We start from the raw sequence: 24,116 nt of genomic DNA on the forward strand, positions 1-24,116 counted from the left end.
AAAAGGTATAAGCTGGGGCATTTATAGAACTCACCTTATTTATTTATTCTTCTTTCTGGAATTAGTATTCTATGTTGCCTGTTATTCAGTATCTCAAAACGATTATTTCATTATTTTTTCTGACTTTTTTCAGTTGTTTAAGGAAGAAGGATAAACCTGATTTCTGTTATTCTGTACTGGCTGGAAACAGAAGTTTGAAATATTGAATAAAAAAAATAAGTACTTAAAACCAACATCTGATTCATATTTTGCAGTAGCTTAGAATTATGAGGTCATTTTAAAAAATTTGTTTAGTGTTTGACATTATCTCTTTTTCTTACAGGATACATTCAAACTGGATTTTTAAATCATTGTAAGCCAGTGATGGATCAGAAGTTACAGAATGCAATGCCGAATAAAAGTCTTCGAAAGAATTGCTTCAAAGAACCGAAGAAAGAAAATTGATCTATTTCCTTAATACCTTGATCTAGAAAAACATACTGCACATGGTAGGAAGTGATAACTGGGGAAGTTTATTTGGGTCTTAACATACCTAAATGGTAGGAACTGGTCACTTTGTTTCTCAGAGGGCTTATACACCTGAGATTATGTTAAAAACCAGTAGTTTTATTACCATCTTGACATGATCACAGGAGAGGAGAAACAGAGTGCTAGCTGAAACCCTGCACCTGGTCAAGATGACTTCTGAAGAAATGGCAGGTTCTGTTCTCAGACCTGTGAGTCAGAGAAAAGTGATCTCTGCTCAGTCAACTGTAGATGAAAGTAATGATAAGGTCTCGGACATCAATGTTCCGAAGTCTCATCCTGTCAGGCAGAGTGGGGAGACTTCTCATACCATCTCGCAACCGACCAAACTTACAGAAGAATCTTCTGGAAGCAACATGCCCCAGATTTTCTCAGTAGCAAGGGAGAAAATAACCAGTGACGAGAACAGTAATGAAAAGTGCTGGGAGAAAAGCATGCCAGATTCTGTGAAAAACCTTAACATTAACTGCAACAGCATATTGAAAAACCATCAGCACGGCCCTCCTCGGAGCCAGTTTTATGAAACGTGCAATTCTATCACAGAGGAAGGTCTGTGTTTGGAAACTGGAATCCCTTCTTCACTGGAAGGAAAGGTGTTCCCTGGAATTCAACTGGAAATAGACAGATCTCCCATGGGCATGAGTCCATTAGGAACTCAGTCGGCCATCATAGAGACAAGCAGGGCGCACCCTGAAAGCAACATGGCAGTATTTCACTTGCATTACAAAGTTGACCGAAGAATGTCAGACAGTTTCTGTACCCTGTCAGATAACTTGATTTTGGATGATTGTGGAAACTGTGTACTACCTGCCGTTGGTGAGGAACAAGAGAAAAATTACATGGCATATACTTGCAAACTGATGGAACTGACAAGTAACTGTGACAATAAGAATAGGCAGCTGCAGTGTGATCATTGTGACCCCTTGAATGACAAATACATGTGCTTTGAAGGCTCTTGCCCAAAGGCCGATGTTGTATGTTCAAGTGACAGCTTTTGCAGGGAGGATTTTACTGACAGTCCACCTGCCAAGACCTTTCTGAGCCATTTTGAGGACTTCCCCGATAATTGTGAAGAGGTAGAAGAAGATTTGTTCAAAAATAAAAAGGAGCGGTCTGCTTGGTTAGTGAGGAGATTTTGCAAAAATGACAAGGAAGTTAAGAAATCTGTGTTTACTGGGACAAGGGCAATTGTGAGAACTTTGCCTTCTGGTCACATTGGACTGGAGGCTTTGAGTTATATCGATCAGAAGAAAAATGGTCTCTTATTGCCTCCTGAGAGAGTCATGGAACGGCTGTCAACAGTGCTGGTTAGGCAAGATGGTTCCCAAGGTCTGTCAGAAGCCCAGTGGCATCCGGTAAGAGTTAAAGTTTCTTTTAATCCATTTTTCAAAGTTGGTTTTTTAAAACTCCGAATCTCCATTGTCTTAATTCATGGGAAATGTTCAGTTCTGGCCAATGATTCTTAGGGGAAGCATTTATAGTTACTGGAAATTAGTAGACCTAACAGATACTGGAATTGATACCTGTCAAGACTGAGTTAATTCCACAGCAACATAAGTCACAAAATACACATAAATATGTGCTCAGAGAAGTTAGGGAGAGTCCCTGATTACTGTATGCGGGCTTATAAAACAGAAACTCCTGGGAGTGGGAAAATGATTCTGTCAACTGATTATTCAGCTGTATCCTTCAGAGATACATCTGTCCTCTTCTGCCATGGAGTTCATCATTGTTTTTAGGTTGCAAGGCTTAAAAGACCCTAAATCTCATTTTCTCTGTTCAATTCCTCTAGCCAGTGCTTCCTGTTTCTTTCCTCTTAACCCTTTTTATGCCATGGCCCTCTTTGGCTATTTGGTGAAGTCTTTGGGTTGACAAGAACACTTTTAAATGCATCAAATGAAATACAAAGGATCATAAAGGACACAGATTATGTGGATAGACATATATCAAGATATTTTTGAAATTGTAATATAGGAGGGTACTTCTTTATTAACACACTAAATAATGGCAGCTAATGATGTGATAACTACCATAACTTCCAGGTAGTGAAGAATGTTAGTAGGGAATGGTTTACCTGGGATTTTCCCAGTTTTAGCAGTGCAAGTCCCATATTCTGGGAAGCCACTCAGTCTTGGACAAACCAAGACAAACGAATTAATTAGTTACCTTAGTTATAAATACTATTTTAGAGTCTCTTCCATGACTATAATGTATGGCAATATCTGTGATTTCTGTTGGTGACAAAATCACAGGTACTGCTAGTGTTACTGAAGTTTGTTGCTTACATTCATAATGGAAGGAAATGCTAAACTTCTATTTGAGGTTAATAAAAGAACTTTTTCTCATCCAAATTTCTGGACTCTCTGAGTTCTATCCATAGTTCCCCCTCTTTAAGATTCCTGCTCTGGAAACGCACGCAAGTAGCTGCCCACTCTTGGACCTGATCTTGGCATCAGAAGCCAGCACCATGTATTCTCTTGGCATCAGAAGCCAGCACCATGTATTCTCTTGTGTTTTTTTTTTTTTTTTTCCTTCTGTGGCTAAGTAGCCCTACTTCCTTCAACTGATGTTAGTGGAGAAGCTGTTTCTATAACTTTTGCATTCCAGTTTTACACAATTCCTTAAAACCTGGCCCTAAAAATAAACCCAATCTAAAAGAACATCCTTTTATTGAACTATGACTAGCATATTTTTATTTTCATCATCATCAATTGTGGGAACTCATATTTATTGTGAATTTACATATGCCAGGCACTGGACTGAATAACTTACGCACTTCATTTCATGAAATCATCTCAACTACCTTCTGATGTGGTCTGATTATTCACCCCATTGTATCATTAAGAAAACAGAGTCTCAAGGAAATTCTATACCTTCAGTTCAGTTCAGTGCAGTTCCTTAGTTGTGTCTGACTCTGTGCGACCCCATGGATTGTGGCATGCCAGGCCTCCCCATCCATCACCAACCCCCGGAGCTTGTTCAAACTCATGTCCATTGAGTTAGTAATGTCATCCAGCCATCTCATCCTCTGTTGACCCTTCTCCTCCTGCCTTCGATCTTTCCCAGCATCAGGGTCTTTTCTAAAGAGTCAGTTCTTTGCATCAGGTGGCCAGAGTGTTGGAGTTTCAGCTTTAGCATCAGTCCTTCCAATGAATATTCAGGACTGATTTCCTTTAGGATGGACTGGTTGGATCTCCTTGCAGTCCAAGGGACTCTCAAGAGTCTTCTCCAACACCACAGTTCAAAAGCATCAATTCTTTGGCAGTCAGCTTTCTTCACAGTCCAACTCTCACATCCATACATGACCACAGGAAAAACCATAGCTTTGACTAGACAGACTTTTGTTGACAAAGTAATGTCTCTGATGATTAATATGCTGTCTATGTTGGTCATAACTTTTCTTCCAAGGAGCAAGCATCTTTTAATTTCATGGCTGCAGTCACCATCTGCAGTGATTTTGGAGCCCAAGAAAATAAAGTCAGCCACTGTTTCCACTGTTTCTCCATCTATTTGTCATGAAGTGATGGGACCGGATGCCGTGATCTTCATTTTTTGAATGTTGAGTTTTAAGCCAGCTTTTTCACTCTCTTCTTTCACTTTCTTCAAGAGGCTCTTTAGTTCCTCTTTGCTTTCTGCCATAAGAGTGGTGTCATCTGCATATCTGAGGTTATTGATATTTCTCTGGGCAGTGAACACTATGTATAATGACCATGACAGACCCAGTGAAAACCAAATCATCTATCACTAACATTCATGCCCACGAGAATTCAAAACAGAAAAATAGAGCTGTGCAGAACAACAAGGGAATTCAGTATATACTGATCAAGAAAGATGTTCAAGAAGATAACATATGAAAAAAATATAAAGCACAAGTTTCCAACCATCTTCTATTGAGGTATAATGCACACATCATTTTAAAGTATACAAATCCGTACAGTCACAAGATGGTGCACCTATCACAACTATCTAATTCCAAAATAATTTTAACACCTCAAAAAGAAACTCCTGGGGCTTTCCTGATGGCTAAGTCATAAAGAATCTGCCTGCCAATGAAGGAGACATGGGTTCAATCCCTGATCCATGAAGATCCCACGTACTGAAGAGCAGCTAAGCCCACGCACCTCAATTATCAAGCCTGTGCCCTAGAGCCCAGGAACCGCAACTTCTGAAGCCCCTGCACCCTAGAGTCTGTGCTGCACAACATGAGAAGCCACTGCAAAGACAGGCCTGCATACCACAGGTACAGAGTAGCCCCTGCTCACCGCGATTAGAAAAAAAAAGCCCAGGCAGCAATGAAGACCCAGCACAGCCAAAAATAAAGATAAATAAGTAAATAAATAAGAAACTCCTTAGCCATTAGTGACCATTCTCTATTCCTCCCCTTCCCCTGGCGACCACTAATCTGCTTTTGATCCCTGTGGATTGCCGATTCTGGACATTTCCTACAAGATCTAACTTTTTGTGACAGGCTTCTTTAACTTAGCATCATGTTTTCCAGGTTCATCCATGTCATGACATATATCAGAACTATATTCTTGTTTATGACCAAATAATATTCTACTATATGGATGTGCCAGATTTACTCATCCATTCATCAGCTAAAGGACAATGGGTTGTTTCCAGTTTGGGGCTGTTATGAATAATGCTGCTATGAATGTTCCTGGACAAGTTTTAGAGTGAACATATGTTTTCATTCCTCCTGGTAAGATACTTAGGAGTGGGATTATTGGGTCATATGGTAATGTCATGTTTAACATCTTGGGGAAGGAACAAAATGTTTTCTAAAACCACTGCTCCATTTTATATTCTCACCAGTAATACATGAGAATTCCAATGTCTTCACATCCTCACCTACACTTGTTACTATTCATTTCATTTATGAAAGCTATCTTAGTGGGTGTGACCTGGTAATTCATTGTGGTTTCAATTTGCATTTCCTTAATAACTAACGACATTGAAAAGTTTTCCATTTCCTTGTCGGCCGTTTATATATCATCTTTAGAGAAATATCAAACTAATACAATTTTGTAAAGTTTAAAAATAAAATAAAATTAAAAAAAAATAATAAAAAAAAAAAAAAAAAAAGAAATATCAATTCAGATCCTTTCCCCGTTAAAGAAAATGGATTTTTTTTGCCTATTTACTGTTGCATTGCAAGGCTTCTTCATATATTCTTACCGGACACCTGATTTGCAAATATATTCTGTTGGTGGGCTTTCGCCTTTTTGATACTGTGCACTGATGCTCAGAACATTTTAATTCTGATGAAGTCAACAATTTATCTACTTTTTTTCCTTTGGTTGCTTGTGCTTTTAGTGTCATATGTAAGAAATGATTTCCTAATTCATGAAGACTTACACCTATGTTTCCTTCCCAGATTTTAATAGTCTTTGCTGTTGTTGCTGTTCAGTCGTTGTGTCTGACTCTTGGCAACCCCATGGACTGCAGCACGCCAGGCTTCCCTGTCCTTCACTACCTCCCAGAGTTTGCTCAAACTCATGTCCATTGAGTCAGTGATGCCATCCAGCCATGTCATCCTCTGTCATCTCGTTTTCCTCCTATCCTCAATCTTTTCCAGCATCAGGGTCTTTTTCAATGAGTCAGCTCTTCACATCAGGTGGCCAAAGTATTGGAGCTTCAGTCTCAGCATCAGTCCTTTCAGTGAATATTCAGGAATGATTTCCTTTAGCATTGACTGGTTTGATCTTGCTGTCCAAGGGACTCTTGAGAGTCTTCTCCAGCACCACAGTTCAAAAGCATCAATTCTTTGGCTCTCAGCCTTCTTTATATTCCAACTCTTACATCCGTACATGACTACTGGCTAAACTATAGCTTTGACTATATGAAACTTTGTTGGCAAAGTGACGTCTCTGCTTTTTAATACAATGTCTAGGTTTGTCATAGCTTTTCTTCCAAGGAGGCAAGTGTCTTTTAATGTCATGGCTGTAGTCACTGTCCACAGTGATTTTGAAGCCCAGGAAAATAAAATCTCCCACTGTTTCCATTCTTTCCCCAGTTATTTGCCATGAAGTGATGGGACCAGATGCCGTGATCTTAGTTTTTTGAATGTTGAGTTTTAAACCAGCTTTTTCACTCTTCTCATTTACCTGCATCAAGAGGCTCTGTAGTTCTTCACTTTCTGCCATTAGAGTGGTATCATCTGCATACCTAAGGTTGTTGCTATTTCTCCGGGCAATCTTGATTTCCAGCTTGTGATTCATCCGGTCCGGCATTTCACCTGATATACTCTGCATAGAAGTTAAACAAGCAGGGTGACAGTATACAGCCTTAACGTACTCCTTTCCGAAATTTAACCAGTCTGTTGTTCCATGTCCAGTTCTAACTGTTTCTTCTTGACTTGCATACAGTTTTCTCAGGAGGCAGGCAAGGTGGTCTGGTATTCACATCTCTTTAAGAATTTTCCAGTTTGTTGTGATCCACACAGTCAAAGGCTTTAGCACAGTCAATGGAGCAGAAGTAGATGATTTCCTGCAACTGTCTTGCTTTTTCTGTGATCCAGTGGATGTTGGCAATTTGATCTCTGGTTCTTCTGCCTTTTCCAAATCCAGCTTGTACATTGGAGAGTTTTCGGTTCATGTACTGTTGAAGCCTAGCTTGAAGGATTTTGAGGATTTCTTTGCGAGCATGTGAAATGAGCAAGTTGGACTGTGAAGAAGGCTGAACACTGAAGAGTTGATGCTTTTGAACTGTGGTGTTGGAGAAGACTCTTGACAGTCCCTTGGACTGCAAGGAGATCCAACCAGTCCATTCTGAAGGAGATCAGCCCTGGGATTTCTTTGGAAGGAATGATGCCAAAGCTGAAACTCCAGTACTTTGGCCACCTCATGCGACGAGTTGACTCATTGGAAAAGACTCTGATGCTGGGAGGGATTGGGGGCAGGAGGAGAAGGGGACGACAGAGGATGAGATGGCTGGATGGCATCACTGACTCGATGGATGTGAGTCTGGGTGAACTCCGGGAGTTGGTGATGGACAGGGAGGCCTGGAGTGCTGCAATTCATGGGGTTGCAGAGTCAGACACGACTCAGCGACTGATCTGAACTGAACTGAAATGAGCACAGTTGTATGGTAGTTTGAACATTCTTTGGCATTGCCCTTCTTTGGGATTGGAATGAAAACGGACGTTTTCCAGTCCTGTGGCAATTGCTGAGTTTTCCAAATTTGCTGGCATATCAAGTGCAGCACATTAACAGCATCATCTTTTAGGATTTGAACTAGCTCAGCTGGAATTTCATCACCTCCACTAGGTTTGTTTGTAGTAATGCTTCCTAAGGCCCACTTGACTTTACACTCCAAGTTGTCTAGCTCTAGGTGAGTGACAACACCATCGTGGTTATCCTGGTCACTAAGACCTTTTTTTATACAGTTCTTCCATGTATTCTTGCCACCTCTTCTTAGTATCTTCTGCTTCTGTTAGGTCCTTGCCATTTCTGTCCTTTATTGTGCCCATCTTTGCATGAAATGTTCCCTTGGTTTCTCTAATTTTCTTGAAAAGATCTCTAGTCTTTCCCATTGTATTGTTTTCCTCCATTTCTTTGCATTTATCACCAAGGAAGGCTTTCTTATCTCTCCTTGCTACTCTTTGGAACTCTGTTCTCAGCTGGGTATGTCTTTCCCTTTCTTCTTTGCCTGTCATTTCTCTTCTTTTCTCAGTTATTTGTAAGGCCTCTTCAGACAACCATTTTGCCTCCTGGCATTTCTTTTCCTTTGGGATGTTTTTGGTCACCACCACCTGTATAATGTTACAAACTTCTGTCCATAGTTCTTCAGGCAATGTGTCTATCAGATCTAATCTCTTGAATCTCTTTGTCACTTCCATGGTATAATTATGAGGGTTTTGATTTAGGTCACACCTGAATGGCCTAGTGGCTTTCCCTACTTTCTTCAATATAAGTCTGAATTTGGCAATAAGGAGCTCATGATCTGAGCCACAGTCAGCTCTGGGTCTTGTTTTTGCTGACTGTATAGAGCTTCTCCATCTTCAGCCACAAAGAATATAATCAGTCTGATTTTGGTGGACCATCTGGTGACCTCTATGTATAGAGTCGTGTCTTGTGTTGTTGGCAGAGGATGTTTGCTATGACCAGTGTGGTCTCTTGGCAAAACTCTGTTAGCCTTTTCCCTGCTTCATTCTGTATACTCCAAGGCCTAACTTGCCTGTTACTCCCGGTATCTCTTGACTGCCTAATTTTGCATTACAGTCCCCTATGGTGAAAAGGACATCTTTTTTTTTTTTTGGTGTTAGTTCTAGAAGGTCTTGTATGTCTTCATAGAACTGTTCAACTTCATTTTCTTTGTCATTAGTGGCTGAGGCATAGACTTGGGTTACTGTGATGTTGAACAGTTTTCCTTGGAAATGAACCGAGATCATTCTGTCATATTTGAGATTGTACCCAAATACTGCATTTCAGACTCTTTTGTTGACTATGGGGGCTACTGCATTTCTTCTAAAGGAATCTTGCCCATAGTCTTAATGTCCTACTTTCAGATCTTTGATCCATTTCCAGCCTATGTTTGTACATGGTGTGTGAGTCAGGGGTCAAAATTCATTGGTTTGCTTGTGGATACCTTCCTGCTCCAGCAGCATTTGTTGAAAAGACTAGTGTTTCCCCACCAGATTTTTTCAGTACACTGTTTGGTTGATAATCAGTTAACTATTAATATGAGGGCTTATTTGTGGACTCTCAGTTTTATTCCACTGATTCCTATAGTATCCACATGCCAGTACCACCTAGTCTTGATTACTGTGGCTTTGTAGCAAGTTTTGAAATTGGGAAATGTGAGTCCTCTAAGACTATTCTTCTCTTTCAAAACTGTCTTGGCATGCTTCCCTAAGTAGGTTAGGATAACCTTGTCAATTTTTGCAGAGAAGGATTCTGATAGGGACTGTGTTGAACCTAGTTTGCTGTGGGTGGTATTCAGTTCACTTTGGTTGCTCAGTTGTCTCTGACTCTTTGCGACCCCATGGACTTCAGCACACCATGCTTCTCTGTCCATCACCAACTCCCGAAGTTTACTCAAACTCATGTCCATTGAGTTGGTCATGCCATCCAAAACTCTCATCCTCTGTCATCCCCATCTCCTCCCGCCTACAATCTTTTATAGAATCAGGAGCTTTTCAAATGAGTTAGTTCTTTGTATCAGGTGGCCAAAGTATTGGAGTTTCAGCTTCAACATCAGTCCTTCCAATGAATATTCAGAACTGATATCCTTTAGGATGAACTGGTTGGATCTCCTTGTAGTCCAAGGGACTGACTGTCAAGAGTCTTCTCCAACACCACAACTCAAAAACATAAATTCTTTGGCACTCAGCTTCTTTATATTCCAACTCTCAATCCATACATGACTACTGGAAAAACCATAGTTTTGACTAGACAGACCTTTGTTGGCAAAGTAATGTCTCTGCTTTTTTTTACTATGCTGTCTACGTTGGTCATAACTTTTCTTCCAAGAGCAAGCATTTTTTAATTTCATGGCTACAATTACCATCTGCAGTGATTTTGGAGCCCCCCAAAATAAAATCTGTCACTGTTTCCATTGTTTCCCCATCTAATTGCCATGAATTGATGGGATCAGATGCCATGGTCTTAGTTTTCTGAATGTTGAGTTTTAAGCCAACTTTTTTCACTCTCCTCTTTCACTTTCATCAAGAGGCTCTTTATCTTCTTCGCTTTCTGCCATAAGTGGGGTGTCATCTACCTATCTGAAGTTATGGATATTTCTCAGGGCAGTCTTGATTCCAGCTTGTGCTTCATCCAGCCCAGCATTTTGCATGATGTACTCTGCGTAGAAGTAAATAAACAGGGTGACAGTATACAGCCTTGACATCCTCCTCTCCCAATTTGGAACCAGTCCATTGTTCCATGTCCAGTTCTAATTGTTGCTTCAGAGTCTCAAGGAAATTCTGTACCTTACCCAAACTTACTCAGCTAGTAATAGATATAACTAGGATTGCAACCCAGGCAATTAACACTCTTAGTTTCTCAAGATCTAGAAAAATATAAAATTTGATTAAGCTTTTAAAGTAACAAAATAATTTTGTTCTTTTCAGTGTCTGTTGATTTGAGTGGCTCCACCCACTGATGCATGTGGCATCTCACATATGCATCAGAGTTGTGTGTTCAACAGTGTGGCTCTAACCCTGCTTGTGTTTTAGAATCAGTGTCCAGGTTCCACCTCGGACTCTCTGAAGCAGAACCACTGGGGTAGGGCACAGCATCAGTATTTTTTCCAAGTTTTCTCCAGGTGGTTCTATGATTCTATGGAGTTGAGAACCACTGACCAGGAGCTTAAACTGAGATTTTTGTGTTTTGGTCAGGACATTTCAGGAATATTTGCTCTTCTGTAAATTCCCTGGTGGCTCAGTGGTAAAGAACTCGCCTGCCAATGCAGGAGATGCAGGTTCAATCCTTGGGTCAGGAAAATCCCCTAGAGAAAGAAATGGCAATCCGCTCCAGTGTTCTTGCCCGGTAAATCCCATGGACAGAGGAGCTTGGCGGGCACGGGGTAGCAACAGTGTCGGACACGACTTAGCGACTGAACAACAACAAACTCCTTCACCTGGCTCCAGCTCTCAGGAGTGTCAGGGCTGTCCTGGGGGCCTGCCTGAACAATGCCAGCCTGGAGGCCCTTCTGTCTATACATTTGATGGGCAGTTCAACCCAGCAAGTGTCAGGGAGTTTGGTTTTGAATCTTCACCTGGTTCCTTAAGAAACCTAAATCACGAAGTGGGGTCAACTACCCACATGCTCCCCAGTGATTCTGGGGAATTTTGTCCGCACAGAAGAAAATAGCTTGTCCCGGGCACATGTGTCCTGCCAGCACTGTGGTGACTTGTCCAGAGCTTGCCACGAAACTGCTGCTGATGGCAGCAGGTCTCACTAAAAAATGCATTGCTTTTAAAATCCACGTACACTTGAAATTGAACATTAAGAACACAACAGAAATTTAAATACAGCAAAGTAAATGGAGGTAGATTACTTGAAACCATTATCAGAGTCCCCTAGACACTTACATAAGCATGAGAATCGTGAATCGGGTATCAGTTTCAGAATACCCTTTGGCATTCCTGTACTCATTCCTCCTGTTTCTGGAGCCCTGCCACTTCTTTTAAGAATGTTCACCAGTCCCTAGCTCAAACCTATCCCTTTCTGTCCATCCCGGAGGCCTTGGGATGGGTAATTTCCAATGAAAAGAACCAAAAAGATGATGCAAATCATCTCTTCCCTGCTTCTTAGTCTCTGGAGGCTGGGAGAGGCTGCCATACCTCCTGCAGAGTAAACCTCAGGAACTTCTCTCTCCTTCTCTCTCTCTGGGCTTCCAGGAGGCTGTGGGCATTTTTATTAACCCTTAAGCTGAAGCTGGGGGATAGACTGGTTGTCCTCCTGGTCTTTCTTTTTTTGGAGTTAATTTACAGTGTTGTATCAATTTCTGGTGCACAGCAAGGTGATCACTATGTATTATTTTAATGTTCTTTTCCATTATAGTTCATTTTAAGATATTGAATATAGTTCCCTGTGCTATACAGTAGGACCTTGGTGCTTGTCCTCCTGTCATTTCATAAGGGTGATTTCTGAAAGGGAGAGCCTTTTCTGAACATTCAAACATGGCTGGGATGAATAGTTTCTAAAATACGGTATTGTCTCTGCATTTCCTTTTTTAGTTTAGGGTCTAAACTAAAGAAATCCTTATCCTTGCAATGTTTAAGAACACATGGATAAATAAATCACAACCCCTTTCTGTAAATTGCTTTCTCCAACCTAAAAAAGCTACAGGCTCCCAAGGTTATGTTCTTTTTCCTGTTCTTTGATTATTTTACATACTGGCTCTCCAATCAGATTCTAAGTTTACTAAGGGAAAGAAGTGGCCCTGTCTTTTTGTTATACTCTATGTAATGTAAGCACCAGGACAACACCATGCTTAGAAACATGGTCTCTGGAGTCAGTTGGCCTGAATCGAAATTGTGAGTTTGACTTCATCACCTGCTGGCCCTGTGACCTTGGAGAAGTTGTTTAATCTCCTTGTCCCTAGATATCTTATAGGTAAACTGGGATTAATGATTCTTGGGGGGGGGGGTTAAATGAAATGCTACCATAAAGTCCTCAGCACAGGGCCAGCAGGGCACTCTCCTCACCTGGGACCTTTGATCACTTGCTTGTGGTGAACTGTCCCCACCTCCTTCTACTGCTTGGTGCCTTCTCACACGGGGCGTTTACAGTGGGCATTTGAATGTATGAGCCTTGATCTATGATGGAGTAGCTTCCATAGTCCTTCCTAAGCATTTAGACAATGTGTTATTTATCTAATTACTACCTTTGCCTACATTAAAATTTTTTTCTTGTATGCCTTCATCAAAATGACCCAATTAATTTATGTTTGCACAGCTGTGGAGAGAAGAATGGGTTTGAATGGGAGATGTTAGTGAGGATTAATGCTTGCTGACTGACTAACCATGATGGTATCCTCCTCCTCCTTCTGCCTGTTAAAAAATTAAAACCTACCCCTTATCCAGTTACACCTCCCCTCGCCTGCTCTCAATTTATTGAGAGCAGATGACATATTTTAGCAAGTCACTAAAGTCTTCAGGTTAAAAGTTGATTAAGGGGGCTTTTCCTTTAAAAAAAAAAAAACTCTCCTTGCCCAAATTTTGGGGAGTTTAAGTACCTAAAGTTATCCTGAATATGAAGTACAAGAAGTTCCTGCCTCTGCTGGAATCACTCATGTAACTCTCTGCATGCACTGAATGATAGAACCCAGAGAGAGCGAGGGGGCAGGGCAGACAACCCTCCAGGTCCTGTTTTATTGCTTCATTTATTTCCCTGCCTTGATCCACAAGAGGACTTACTATGCAAGAATATACAGCAAAATAGAAAAAAATGAAGTTTTATTATTTAGAAATCGGACTCTAAATTAAAAACCAGCTTCTACGTTGCTAGTTCCTATCCTGCTTTTATTCCTTCTAAAATGTGTCTTTCTTCTTCATATTTTATTTTCCTCTCCAGAGAAAATTAAGAGGCAGTGAAAAATATTTGAGTGTTTAACATAAATATCTTTGTCAGTATACATGTCTTGGATTCTTTATTTTCTCTATTATGTGTAAAGGGACCAAATGGTAATGCATTCATCTTCTAAGTTGTAGCCGTTATGGATGATCAAATATCCATTGAGCCCTGTTGTCCAGTGTTGTAATAGATGGCAGTTGAAATAGCAACATGTCTTGTTTTCCTGTCTGGAAATTTGGTCTCTCTGCAACTTGGATACAGTTTAGATCTTGAAATAATTAGAATTTCACAGGGTGCACAGGCTAAACTGAAAGGCTGTGCTTGGGGACACGCCAGACCTCCTCTTCTATTACTAAAGGTTATGCTGAGGTCATGACATGGATATAGGACAATACTGGCCCCTTCGTGCTGAGCAGAGTGAAAGGGAATCCAGCTCCCAGCCAGGCCCTGTGCAGTTTAGTCACGTCTAGTGCATCAGTGGAAAATGTGACGGGCTGTCAGAGGCCAGCGCTGTGATTCTAGGACAGCTCTCTTTGTAGCTGCTTTGGGACAGTTTAGATGAAGTTACTCTCACATCACTGTAGTTCCACCAGCTCTTTGGCTAGGATTTGACCCCTTCTCCCCCCCGGCCAAAAAAAAGAAGAAAAGGAAAAGACAAACACTGACCCTGGACCCTAGTTTAAGGTGAATGTATTCATGGCCATTGTTATTCTTATGCTAGCTTTGGAACATGATCAGATTAGGATTTTTTTTTTTTTTTTTCATTTTCTCCAGATGTCCTGCTTAATAAGAATTAACAGCTGTAGAGGCCTGGACCATCCCTGGAAATGGGCTCTGGTTAAGATGAGGCCTAAAAAGAATCAAAATGCATGGGAAAGATAAAGCATAGATGGAGGCTGGATCTAACCCATGCCGTGCATTTTTACACAGGAGAAACTCAGGCTTCCTATAGAATGACTTCCCTATTGTCACGAGTGATGAAGTAGCCCTCTCCCCCCATCCCGTCCCTGGATGCTGACTCAAGTACAACAGGCCTTTCAGGGCTAAAGGCCTCCTGGAATGATACAGATTCAACATCCAAGGATTGAAGAATCATTAGCAATGGGGCAGAGGGGTGGGGACTGTGACCATTCCCTGACCTTCCATGACTAGACTAACTCAGGGCAGAGGCAACGCCGTGCCTGAAAAGCTGTTCTCAGACAACGGTACTGGGGTCATTTTCTGACCCTAAAGAGCCCCATCCAGTAGTTTTTTGTCCTTGTAGCTGGCCTGGATACATTCAGAGCCTCAGCTTAAACATGGGGTTACAGAGCTTAGTTATCCAAACCCCAACCCCTTCCCTCTCATTTAGGTCATCACCCCTCAAATCCTCAGAAAGAACTCAGCAGAAAACCACCTCTGCCTTCAGCAACACAAAGACACAGTGATTTTTAAGGAGAGCCCGTACTTTGAAACCCAATGGCAGATCTCCTTAGAGAGAAGAAGAAATGCTTTGACTTTTTTTTTCTTTTCAAAATAGTTTTATTGAGATGCAATTCTCATATGGTACAGTTTGCCTGTTTACAGTGTATAATCCAGTGGTTTGGGGCATATTTACAAATGTGTGCAAACATCTCCACAACTTTAGAACTTTTTAATCACCTCATAAAGAAACCCTGTACCCATTAGCTGTCATCCTCCATTCTCTCCACCCCTCTACCCCTCCCTTAGCCCTAAGCCTCCACTAAGCTACTTTCCATGTCCATGCTGTTGTTGTTGTTCAGTCACCCAGTCGTGTGTAACTCTCTGTGAGCCCATGAGCTGTAGCACGCCAGGCTTCCCTGTCCCTCACCATCTCCTGGAGTTTGCCCAACTTCATGTTCATTGCATCAGTGATGTCGTCCAGCCATCTCATCCTCTGACACCCTCTTCTCCTTCTGCCCTTGATCTTTCCCAGCATCAGGGACTTTTCCAATGAGTTGTCTGTTCACATCACATGACTAAAATACTGGAGCTTCAGCTTCAGCATCAGTCCTTCCAGTGAATATTCAGGGTTGATCTCCATTAAGATTGACTGGTTTGATCTCCTTGCTTGTCCAAGGGACTCTCAAGAGTCTTCTCCAGCACCACAGTTCCAAGGCATCAATTCTTTGGCCTTCTGCCTTCCTTATGATCCAGCTCTCACAACCATATGTGACCACTGGGAAGACCATAGTCTTGACCTTTGTTGGCAGAGTAATGTCTCTGCTTTTCAACATCCTGTCTAGGTTTGTCATCGCTTTCCTCCCAAGAAGCAATCGTCTTCTGATTTCATGGCTGCAGTCACCATCTGCAGTGATTTTGGAGTCCAAGAAGAGGATATCTGTCACTACTTTCACCTTTTCCCCTTCTATTTGCTATGCAGTAATGGAATCGGATGCCATGATCTTAGTTTTTTTTAATATTTAGTCCTAAGTCAGCTCTTGCACTCTCCTCCTTCACACTCATCAACAGGCTCTTTAGTCCCTCTTCTCTTTCTCCCATTAGAGTGGTATCATCCGCACATCTGAGGTTGTTGATGTTTCTCCCACCCATCTTTATTCCAGCTTGTAACTCATCCAGCCTGGCATTTCTCATGATGTGCTCAGTGTCAAGGTTAAACAAGTAGGGTGACAGCAGACAGCCCTGTCATACTCCTTTCTCAATCTTGAACCAGTCAGTTCTATACAGGGCTCTAACTTGCTTCTTGGCCTGCATACAGGTTTCTCAGGAGATAGGTAAGATGGTCTGGTAGTCCCATCTCTCTAAGAGCTTTCCACAGTTTGTTGTGATCTACACGAAGACTTGAGTGTAATTGATGAAATAGAGATAGATATTTTCCTGAAATTCCCTTGCTCCCTCTATAATCCAGTGAATGTTGGCAATCTGATATCTGGTTCCTCTTCCTTTTCTAAACCTAGCTTGGACACCTGGAAGTTCTTGGTTCGCATAATGCTGAAGCCTAGCATGCAGGATTTTAAGCATGACCTTACTAGCATGGAAGATGAATGCAATTGTCCAATGGTTAGCACATTCTTTGGTACTACCCTTCTTGGGAATTGGGATGAAGATTGACCTTTTCCAGTCCTGTGACCACTGCTGGCTGGATCTTCCAGATTTGCTGACATAATGAACACAAAACCTTGATGGCATCCTCCTTTAGGGATTTAAATAGTCCTACATTCTAAAGGAGATCGGTCCTGGCTGTTCTTTGGAAAGAATGATGCTAAAGCTGAAACTCCTGTACTTTGGCCACCACATGCGAAGAGTTGACTCATTGGAAAAGACTCTGATGCTGGGAAGGATTGAGGGCAGGAGGAGAAGGGGATGACAGAGGATGAGATGGCTGGATGGCATCACCGACTCAATGGACGTGAGTTTGAGTGAACTCTGGGAGTTGGTGATGGACAGGGAGGCCTGGCGTGCTGAAATTCATGGGGTGACAAAGAGTCGGACATGACTGAGCGACTGAACTGAACTGAACTGAACTGGAATTTGATTGCATTCCCTAGCTTTATTAACAGCAGTGCTTCTTAAGGCCCACTTGACTTTATTCCACAGTGTCTGGCTCTAGGTGACTAATCACACCATAGTAGTAATTGAGTTCATTGCTGCTGCTGCTAAGTCGCTTCAGTCGTGTCCGACTCTGCGACCCCATAGATGGAAGCCCACCAGGCTCCTCCATCCATGGTATTTTCCAGGCAAGAGTACTGGAGTGGGTTGCCATTGCCTTCTCCACTGAGTTCATTAAGACCTTTTTTACACAGTTCTTCATGTATTCTTTCCATCTCTTCTTGATCTCTTTGGCATGTACTAGATATCTACCATTTTTATCCTTTATTTTGCCCATTTGGGGACACAATGCTCCCTTGATGTTTCCAATTTTCTCAAAGAGATCTCTAGTCTTTCTCCTTTTATTGATTTCTTCTATTATTAAACACTGTTCATTGAAGAAGGCCTTCTTGTTTCTTCTTGCTATTCTTTGAAACTGCGTTTAATTGGATGTACCTTTCCCTCTCTCCCTTGCTTTCCACTTTTCTTCACTCTTCCACTATTTGTAAAGCCTAGTTAACCACTTTGCCTTCTTGCTTTTCTTTTTCTTGGGGATGGTTTTGTTCACTGCCCCCTGAACAATATTATGAACCTCTGTCCATAGTTCCTCAGGCACACTGTTATCTAGACCTAGTCCCTTGAATCTATTTGTTACCTCTACTGTGAATTCATATGGGATTTGATTTAAGTCATACCTGGCTGTCTTAATGTTTTTCCCTGTTTTCTTTAATTTAAGCATGAATTTTGTTATGAGAAGCTGATGATCTGAGCCACAGTCAGCTCTGGGTCTTGTTTCTGCTGACTGTATAAACCTTCTCCATCTTCGGCTACAAAGAATGTAATCAATTTGATTTCAGTATTGACCATTTGGTGATGTTCATGTGTAAATTTGTCTCTCGTGTTGTTGAAAGAGAGTATTTGCTATGACTAGTGCATTCTCTTGGCAGAGTTGAGTTAGCCTTTGCCCTTCTTCATTTTGTTCTCCAAGGCCAAACTTGCCTGTTACTCCAGGTATGTCTTGATTTCCTACTGTTGCATTCCAATCTCTCTGATGGTGAATAGAACATCTTTTTTCGGTGTTAGTGCAAGGAGGTCTTCTAGGTCTTCATAGAACTGATCAGCTTCAGCTTCTTCGGCATCAGTGGTAGGGGCATAGACTTGGATTACTGTGATGTTGAATGGCTTGCCTTGGAAATGAACTTGAGATCATTCTGTCATTTTTGAGGTTGCCCTCAAGTACTGTGTTTAGACTCTTTTGTTGATTATGAGGGCTACTCTGTTTCTTCTATGGGATTCTTGCCCATAGTAGTAGATATAATGGTCACTGAATTAAATTTTCCCACTCCCGTCCATTTTAGTTCGCTGATTCCTAGGATGTCGATGTTCATTCTTGCCATCTCCTGCTTGACCTCGTCCAATTTACCTTGATTAATAGACCTAACATTCCAGGTTCCTATACAATACTGTTCTTTGCAGCATTGGATTTTACTTTCATCATCAGGCATATCAACAACTGAGCATCCTACCTGCTTTGGCCCAGCTGCTTCATTTGTTCTGGGGCTATTGGTAATTCTCCTGCACTCTTCCCCAGTAGCATATTGGACACCTTCAGATCCGGGGGTCTCATCTTTCAGTGTCATATCTTTGTGGCCTTTTATACAGTTCATGAGGTTCTTACGGCAAGAATACTGGGGTGGTTTGCAATTCCCTTCTCCAGCAGATCAAGTTTTGTCAGAACTCTCTGCTATGACTTGTCCATCTTGGGTGGCCCTGCATGGCATGGCTCATAGGTTCATTGAGTTACTCAAGCCCCTTCTCCACGACAAGGCAGTGATCCGTGAAGGGGATCCATGTCTATAGATTTCCCTATTCTGGACTTTCATATGAATGGACTCACATAGTATGTGGTTTTTTGTGACTGGCTTTGTTTACTCAGTGTAATATTTTCAGGATTCAAGTTTCATTTATATTTTATCATATACTGGCAGTATTAATATGTCACTTTTTACTGCTGAATAATATTCCATGGTATGAATGTACCACATTTTCTTTATCCATCATCAATTAACATTGGTTTTTTTCTATTCTTTGGCTATTATGAATAATGCTACTGTGGACTTTCGTGTATAGGTTTTTGTGTTGACAATGTTTTCTTAAGTGTATACTAGGAGTGGAATTTCTAGCTCCTGTAATTCTGTTTAACTGTTTTGAGGATCTGCCAGACTGTTTTCTGAAGAAGCTGTAGCTTTTTACATTCCCACCAGCAATGTGTGAGAGTTCGAATTCCTCCATATTCTGACCAACATTTCTTAGTGTTCATCTTTTTGCTCCTGGCCATCCTGGTGGGTATGAAGTGATATCTCATTCTAGTTTTGATGTGCGTTCTCTTGACGACTAATGTCGCTGAACATCTCTTCATGTGCTTATTGACCATGTGTACATCTTTGAAGAAATGCCCATTTAAATCCTGTGCCCATTTTTAACTTGTTTTTAAATTATTGAGTTCTTTATATATTCTAGATATGTCTATATCTAGAAAGTAGGGAAAACCACTAGGCCATTTGGGTATGACTTTAATCAAATCCTTTACAGTTATACAGTGGATGTGACAGATTCAAGGGATTAGATCTGAGAGACAGAGTGCCTGAAGAACTATGGACAGAGGTTCATAACACTGTACAGGAGGCAGTGACCAAAACCATCCCCAAGAAAAAGAAATGTAATAAGGCAAATGGTTGCCTGATGAAGCTTTACAAATAGCTAAGAAAAGAAGAGAAGCAAAAGGCAAAGGAGAAAATGAAAGATATACCCATCTGAATGCAGAGTTCCAAAGAATAACAAGGAGAGATAAGAAAGCCTTCCAAAGTGAACAATGCAAAGAAATAGAGGAAAACAATAGAATGGGAAAGACTAGAGATCTCTTCAAGAAAATTAGAGATACCTAAGGAAACATTTCATGCAAAGATGGGTACAATAAAGGACAGAAACAGTATGGACCTAACAGAAGCAGAAGATATTAAGAAGAGGTGGCAAGAATACACAGAAGAACTATACATAAAAGATCTTCATGACCCAGATAACCACAATTGTGTGATCACTCACCTAGAGCCAGACATCCTGGAATGGGAAGTCAAGTGGGCCTTAGGAAGCATGACTAAGAACAAAGCTAGTGGAGGTGATGGAATTCCAGTGGAGCTATTTCAAATCCTAAAAGATGTTGCTGTGAAAGTGCTGCACTCAATATGCCAGCAAATTTGGAAAACTCAGAGCAGTGGCCACAGGACTAGAAAAGGTCAGTTTTCATTCCAATCCCAGAGAGAGGCAATGCCAAAGAATGCTCAAACTACCACACAAATGCATTCATTTCACATGCTAGCAAAGTTAATGCTAAAAATTCTCCAAGCTAGACTTAAACAGTTGGTGAACTGAGAACTTCCAGATGTTCAAGTGGGATTTAGAAAAAGCAGAGGAATCAGAGATTAAATTGCCAGCATCCAATGGATCATATAAAAAGCAAGAAAATTCCAGAAAAACATCTGCTTCATTGACTATGCTAAAGCCTTTGACTGTGTGGATCACAACAAACTGTGGAAAATTCTTAAAGAGATGGGAATACCAGACCACCTTACTTGCCTCCAGAGAATTCTGTATGCAGGTCAAGAAGTAATAGAACTGTACATGAAACACCAGACTGCTTCCAAATTGGGAAAGGAGTATAGCAAGGCTGTATGTTGTCACCCTGCTTATTTAACTTATATACAGAGTGTATCATGCTAAATAATGGACTGGATGAAGCACAAGCTAGAATCAAGATTGCCCAGAGAAATATCCATAACCTCAGATATGCAGATGACACCACCCTTATGGCAGAGAGTGAAGAGGAACTGAAGAGCCTCTTGATGAAAGTGAAAGAGGAGAGTGAAAAAGCTGGCTTAAAACTCAGCATTCAAAACACAAAGAGTGTGGCATCCAATCCCATCACTTCATGGTAAATAGATGGGGAAACAATGGAAGCAGTGAGAGGCTTTATTTTCTTGGGCTCAAAAATCGCTGCAGATGGTGACTGCAGCCACAAAATTAAAAGATGCCTGGTCCTTGGAAGAAAAGTTATGACCAATCTAGACAGCATATTAAAAAGCAGAGACATTAGTTTGCCAACAAAGGTCTGTCTAGTCAAAGGTATTGTTTTTCCAGTAGTCATGTATGGATGTGAGAGTTGGATTGTAAAGAAGGCTGAGTGCCAAAAATTGATGTTTTTGAACTGAGAAGACTCTTGAGAGTCCCTTGGACTGCAAGGAGATCAAACCAGTCAATCTAGGAAATCAAACCAGGAAATCAGTCCTGAATATTCATTGGAAGGACTGATGCTGAAGCTGAAGCTCTAATACTTTGGCTACCTGATGCAAAGAACCGACTCTTTAGAAAAGACCCTGATGCTGGGAAAGATTGAAGGCAGGAGAAGAAGGGTACATTATAGGACAAGATGGTTGGAACTCGATGGACATGAGTTTGAGCAAGCTCTGGGAGGCGGTGAAGGATAGGGAAGCCTGGCATGCTGCAGTCCATGGCGTCACAGAGTCAGACACGATTGAGCGACTAAACAGTAAGTCTATTATCAGATATATGATTTGCAATTTATATACCAGGCTCCTCCATCCATGGGATTTTCCAGGCAAGAATACTGGAATGGATTGCCATTTCCTTCTCCAGGAGATCTTCCCAACCCAGGGATGGAACCCAGGTCTCCCACATTGCAGGCAGATTCTTTACCAACTGAGCCACCAGGGAAGCCCTGAGAGAGGTATAGATATAATGAATGAGAGTCAGGAGAGTAGCCAAGAAGGCTTACAATTTTCATGCACAGTGAAGCTTGTTAAACCTTTCCTTTGGATATTGATCTCATTCTTTGTCTCACACTGCCACACTGGCAATGAATTTCAAGTAAAACTTTCTGTCTTCCTTCTCCCTACAGTTCTTTCCAGACCCCAGTCTGCATGGTTTCTCCCCCCTTTTCTGCCTCTGCCTAAGCTTTTTATCATGGATGTAAATTTTTCAAATTATCGAAGTTCTGTTCCCCGGAACTGTGCCTGGGATCCCGATTGTCACCTGCAGACTGGTGCATCAGAAGGAAGGCATTTGAGGCAGTAATGATTGAGGAGGAGGTCACCAGTTCATGGTAACGTGCTCCTTCATGCCCAGGTGCAGCAGGGCCAGGCCTGGGCTGAGAAAAGCAGATGCTTAGGGTATAAAATAGAGACAGGGTGTTGCAAGTGCCAGCCCTGTACTTATAAGTGAATTATGTCTAATTCTTAAATTTTGTCTTCTTAAAATTTGAGCCCTGGGTAGCTTACATCAGTTCAGTTCAGTTCAGTTCAGTTGCTCAGTCGTGTCCGACTCTTTGTGACCGCATGAATCACAGCACGCCAAGGCCTCCCTGTCCATCACCAACTCCTGGAGTTCACTCAGACTCACATCCATCGAGTCAGTGATGCCATCCAGCCATCTCATCCTCTGTCGTCCCCTTCTCCTCCTACCCCCAATCCCTCCCAGCATCAGAGTCTTTTCCAATGAGTCAACTCTTTGCATGAGGTGACCAAAGTACTGGAGTTTCAGCTTTAGCATCATTCCTTCCAAAGAACACCCAGGACTGATCTTCTTTAGGATGGACTGGTTGGATCTCCTTGCAGTCCAAGGGACTCTCAAGAGTCTTCTCCAACACCACAGTTCAAAAGCATCAATTCTTCGGCACTCAGCTTTCTTCACAGTCCAACTCTCACATCCATACATGACTACTGGAAAAACCATAGCCTTGACTAGACAGAACTTTGTTGGCAAAGTAATGTCTCTGCTTTTGAATATGCTATCTAGGTTGGTCATAACTTTCCTTCCAAGGAGTAAGCGTCTTTTAATTTCATGGCTGCAGTCACCATCTGCAGTGATTTTGGAGCCCCCCTCAAATAAAGTTTGACACTGCTTCCACTGTTTCCCCATCTATTTGCCATGAAGTGATGGGACCAGATGCCATGATCTTCGTTTTCTGAATGTTGAGCTTTAAGCCAACTTTTTCCCTCTCCTCTTTCACTTTCATCAAGAGGCTTTTTAGTTCCTCTTCACTTTCTGCCATAAGGATGGTGTCATCGGCATATCTGAGGTTATTGATATTTCTCCTGGCAATCTTGAGTCCAGCTTGTGTTTCTTCCAGCCCAGTGTTTCTCATGATGTACTCTGCATAAAAGTTAAGTAAGCAGGGTGACAATATATAGCCTTGATGTACTCCTTTTCCTATTTGGAACCAGTCTTTTGTTCCATGTCCAGTTCTAACTTACTTCCTGACCTGCCTACAGATTTCTCAAGAGGCAGATCAGGTGGTCTGGTATTCCCATCTCTTTCAAAATTTTCCACAGTTTATTGTGATCCACACAGTCAAAGGCTTTGGCATAGTCATATCTCACCCTAGTTCCAGCCCTGGATATGAGAGTCTAGGGGTATCTGTGGTTGCATGGGAATGCGTGCATGCTCAGTTGTGTCTGACTTTTTGCAACCCCATTTACTGGGGTCTGCTAGGCTTCTCTGTCCTTCGGATTCTCCAAGCAAGAATACTGAAGTAGGTTGCCATTTCCTACTCCAGGGGATCCTCTCAATCCAGGGATCAAACCCATGTCTCTTGAGTCTCCTGAATTGGCAGGCAGATTCTTTACCACTGTGCCACCTAGAAACTCCATGTATAGCTTGGAAATGCATCTTATCTTCCTAGGTCCAGAATGGCCTTGAGTAACCCCCATATACCTTAATATAGACATTCTTAATGTATAAGCTAAGAATGGCTCCTCATCTTTAAAGGGTTCAAAAAAAATCACAAGAAGGATAATATTTTATAACATGTGAAAGTTATAAGAAATTCAAATTTCACTCTTCACCAGTGAAAATTGTTGGAACACAGCCACACCCATTCCTTTATGCATTGTTTATAGCTAATTTGTGCCTGGATCAACAGAGTTGAATAGCTGCAATCCAGACTGT

At 41.6% G+C, this 24,116-nt stretch overlaps 1 protein-coding gene across 2 annotated transcripts in view; it reads left to right on the forward strand.

Moving 5' to 3' along the window:
- The window catches only part of PLCE1 (phospholipase C epsilon 1), a 369,385-nt gene that overhangs the window by 40,397 nt on the left and 304,872 nt on the right, over nt 1-24,116 (forward strand). For both annotated transcript variants that reach the window (XM_055561030.1, XM_055561031.1), the window contains exon 2: nt 323-1,880. In XM_055561030.1, the coding sequence (XP_055417005.1) occupies nt 678-1,880 (1,203 nt within the window). In that variant the 5' untranslated portion in view covers nt 323-677. The remainder of the gene's footprint in view (nt 1-322; nt 1,881-24,116) is intronic.

Source organism: Bubalus kerabau, chromosome 22 (genome assembly GCF_029407905.1).
Source record: "Bubalus kerabau isolate K-KA32 ecotype Philippines breed swamp buffalo chromosome 22, PCC_UOA_SB_1v2, whole genome shotgun sequence".
Classification (NCBI taxonomy): Eukaryota; Metazoa; Chordata; class Mammalia; order Artiodactyla; family Bovidae; genus Bubalus; species Bubalus kerabau.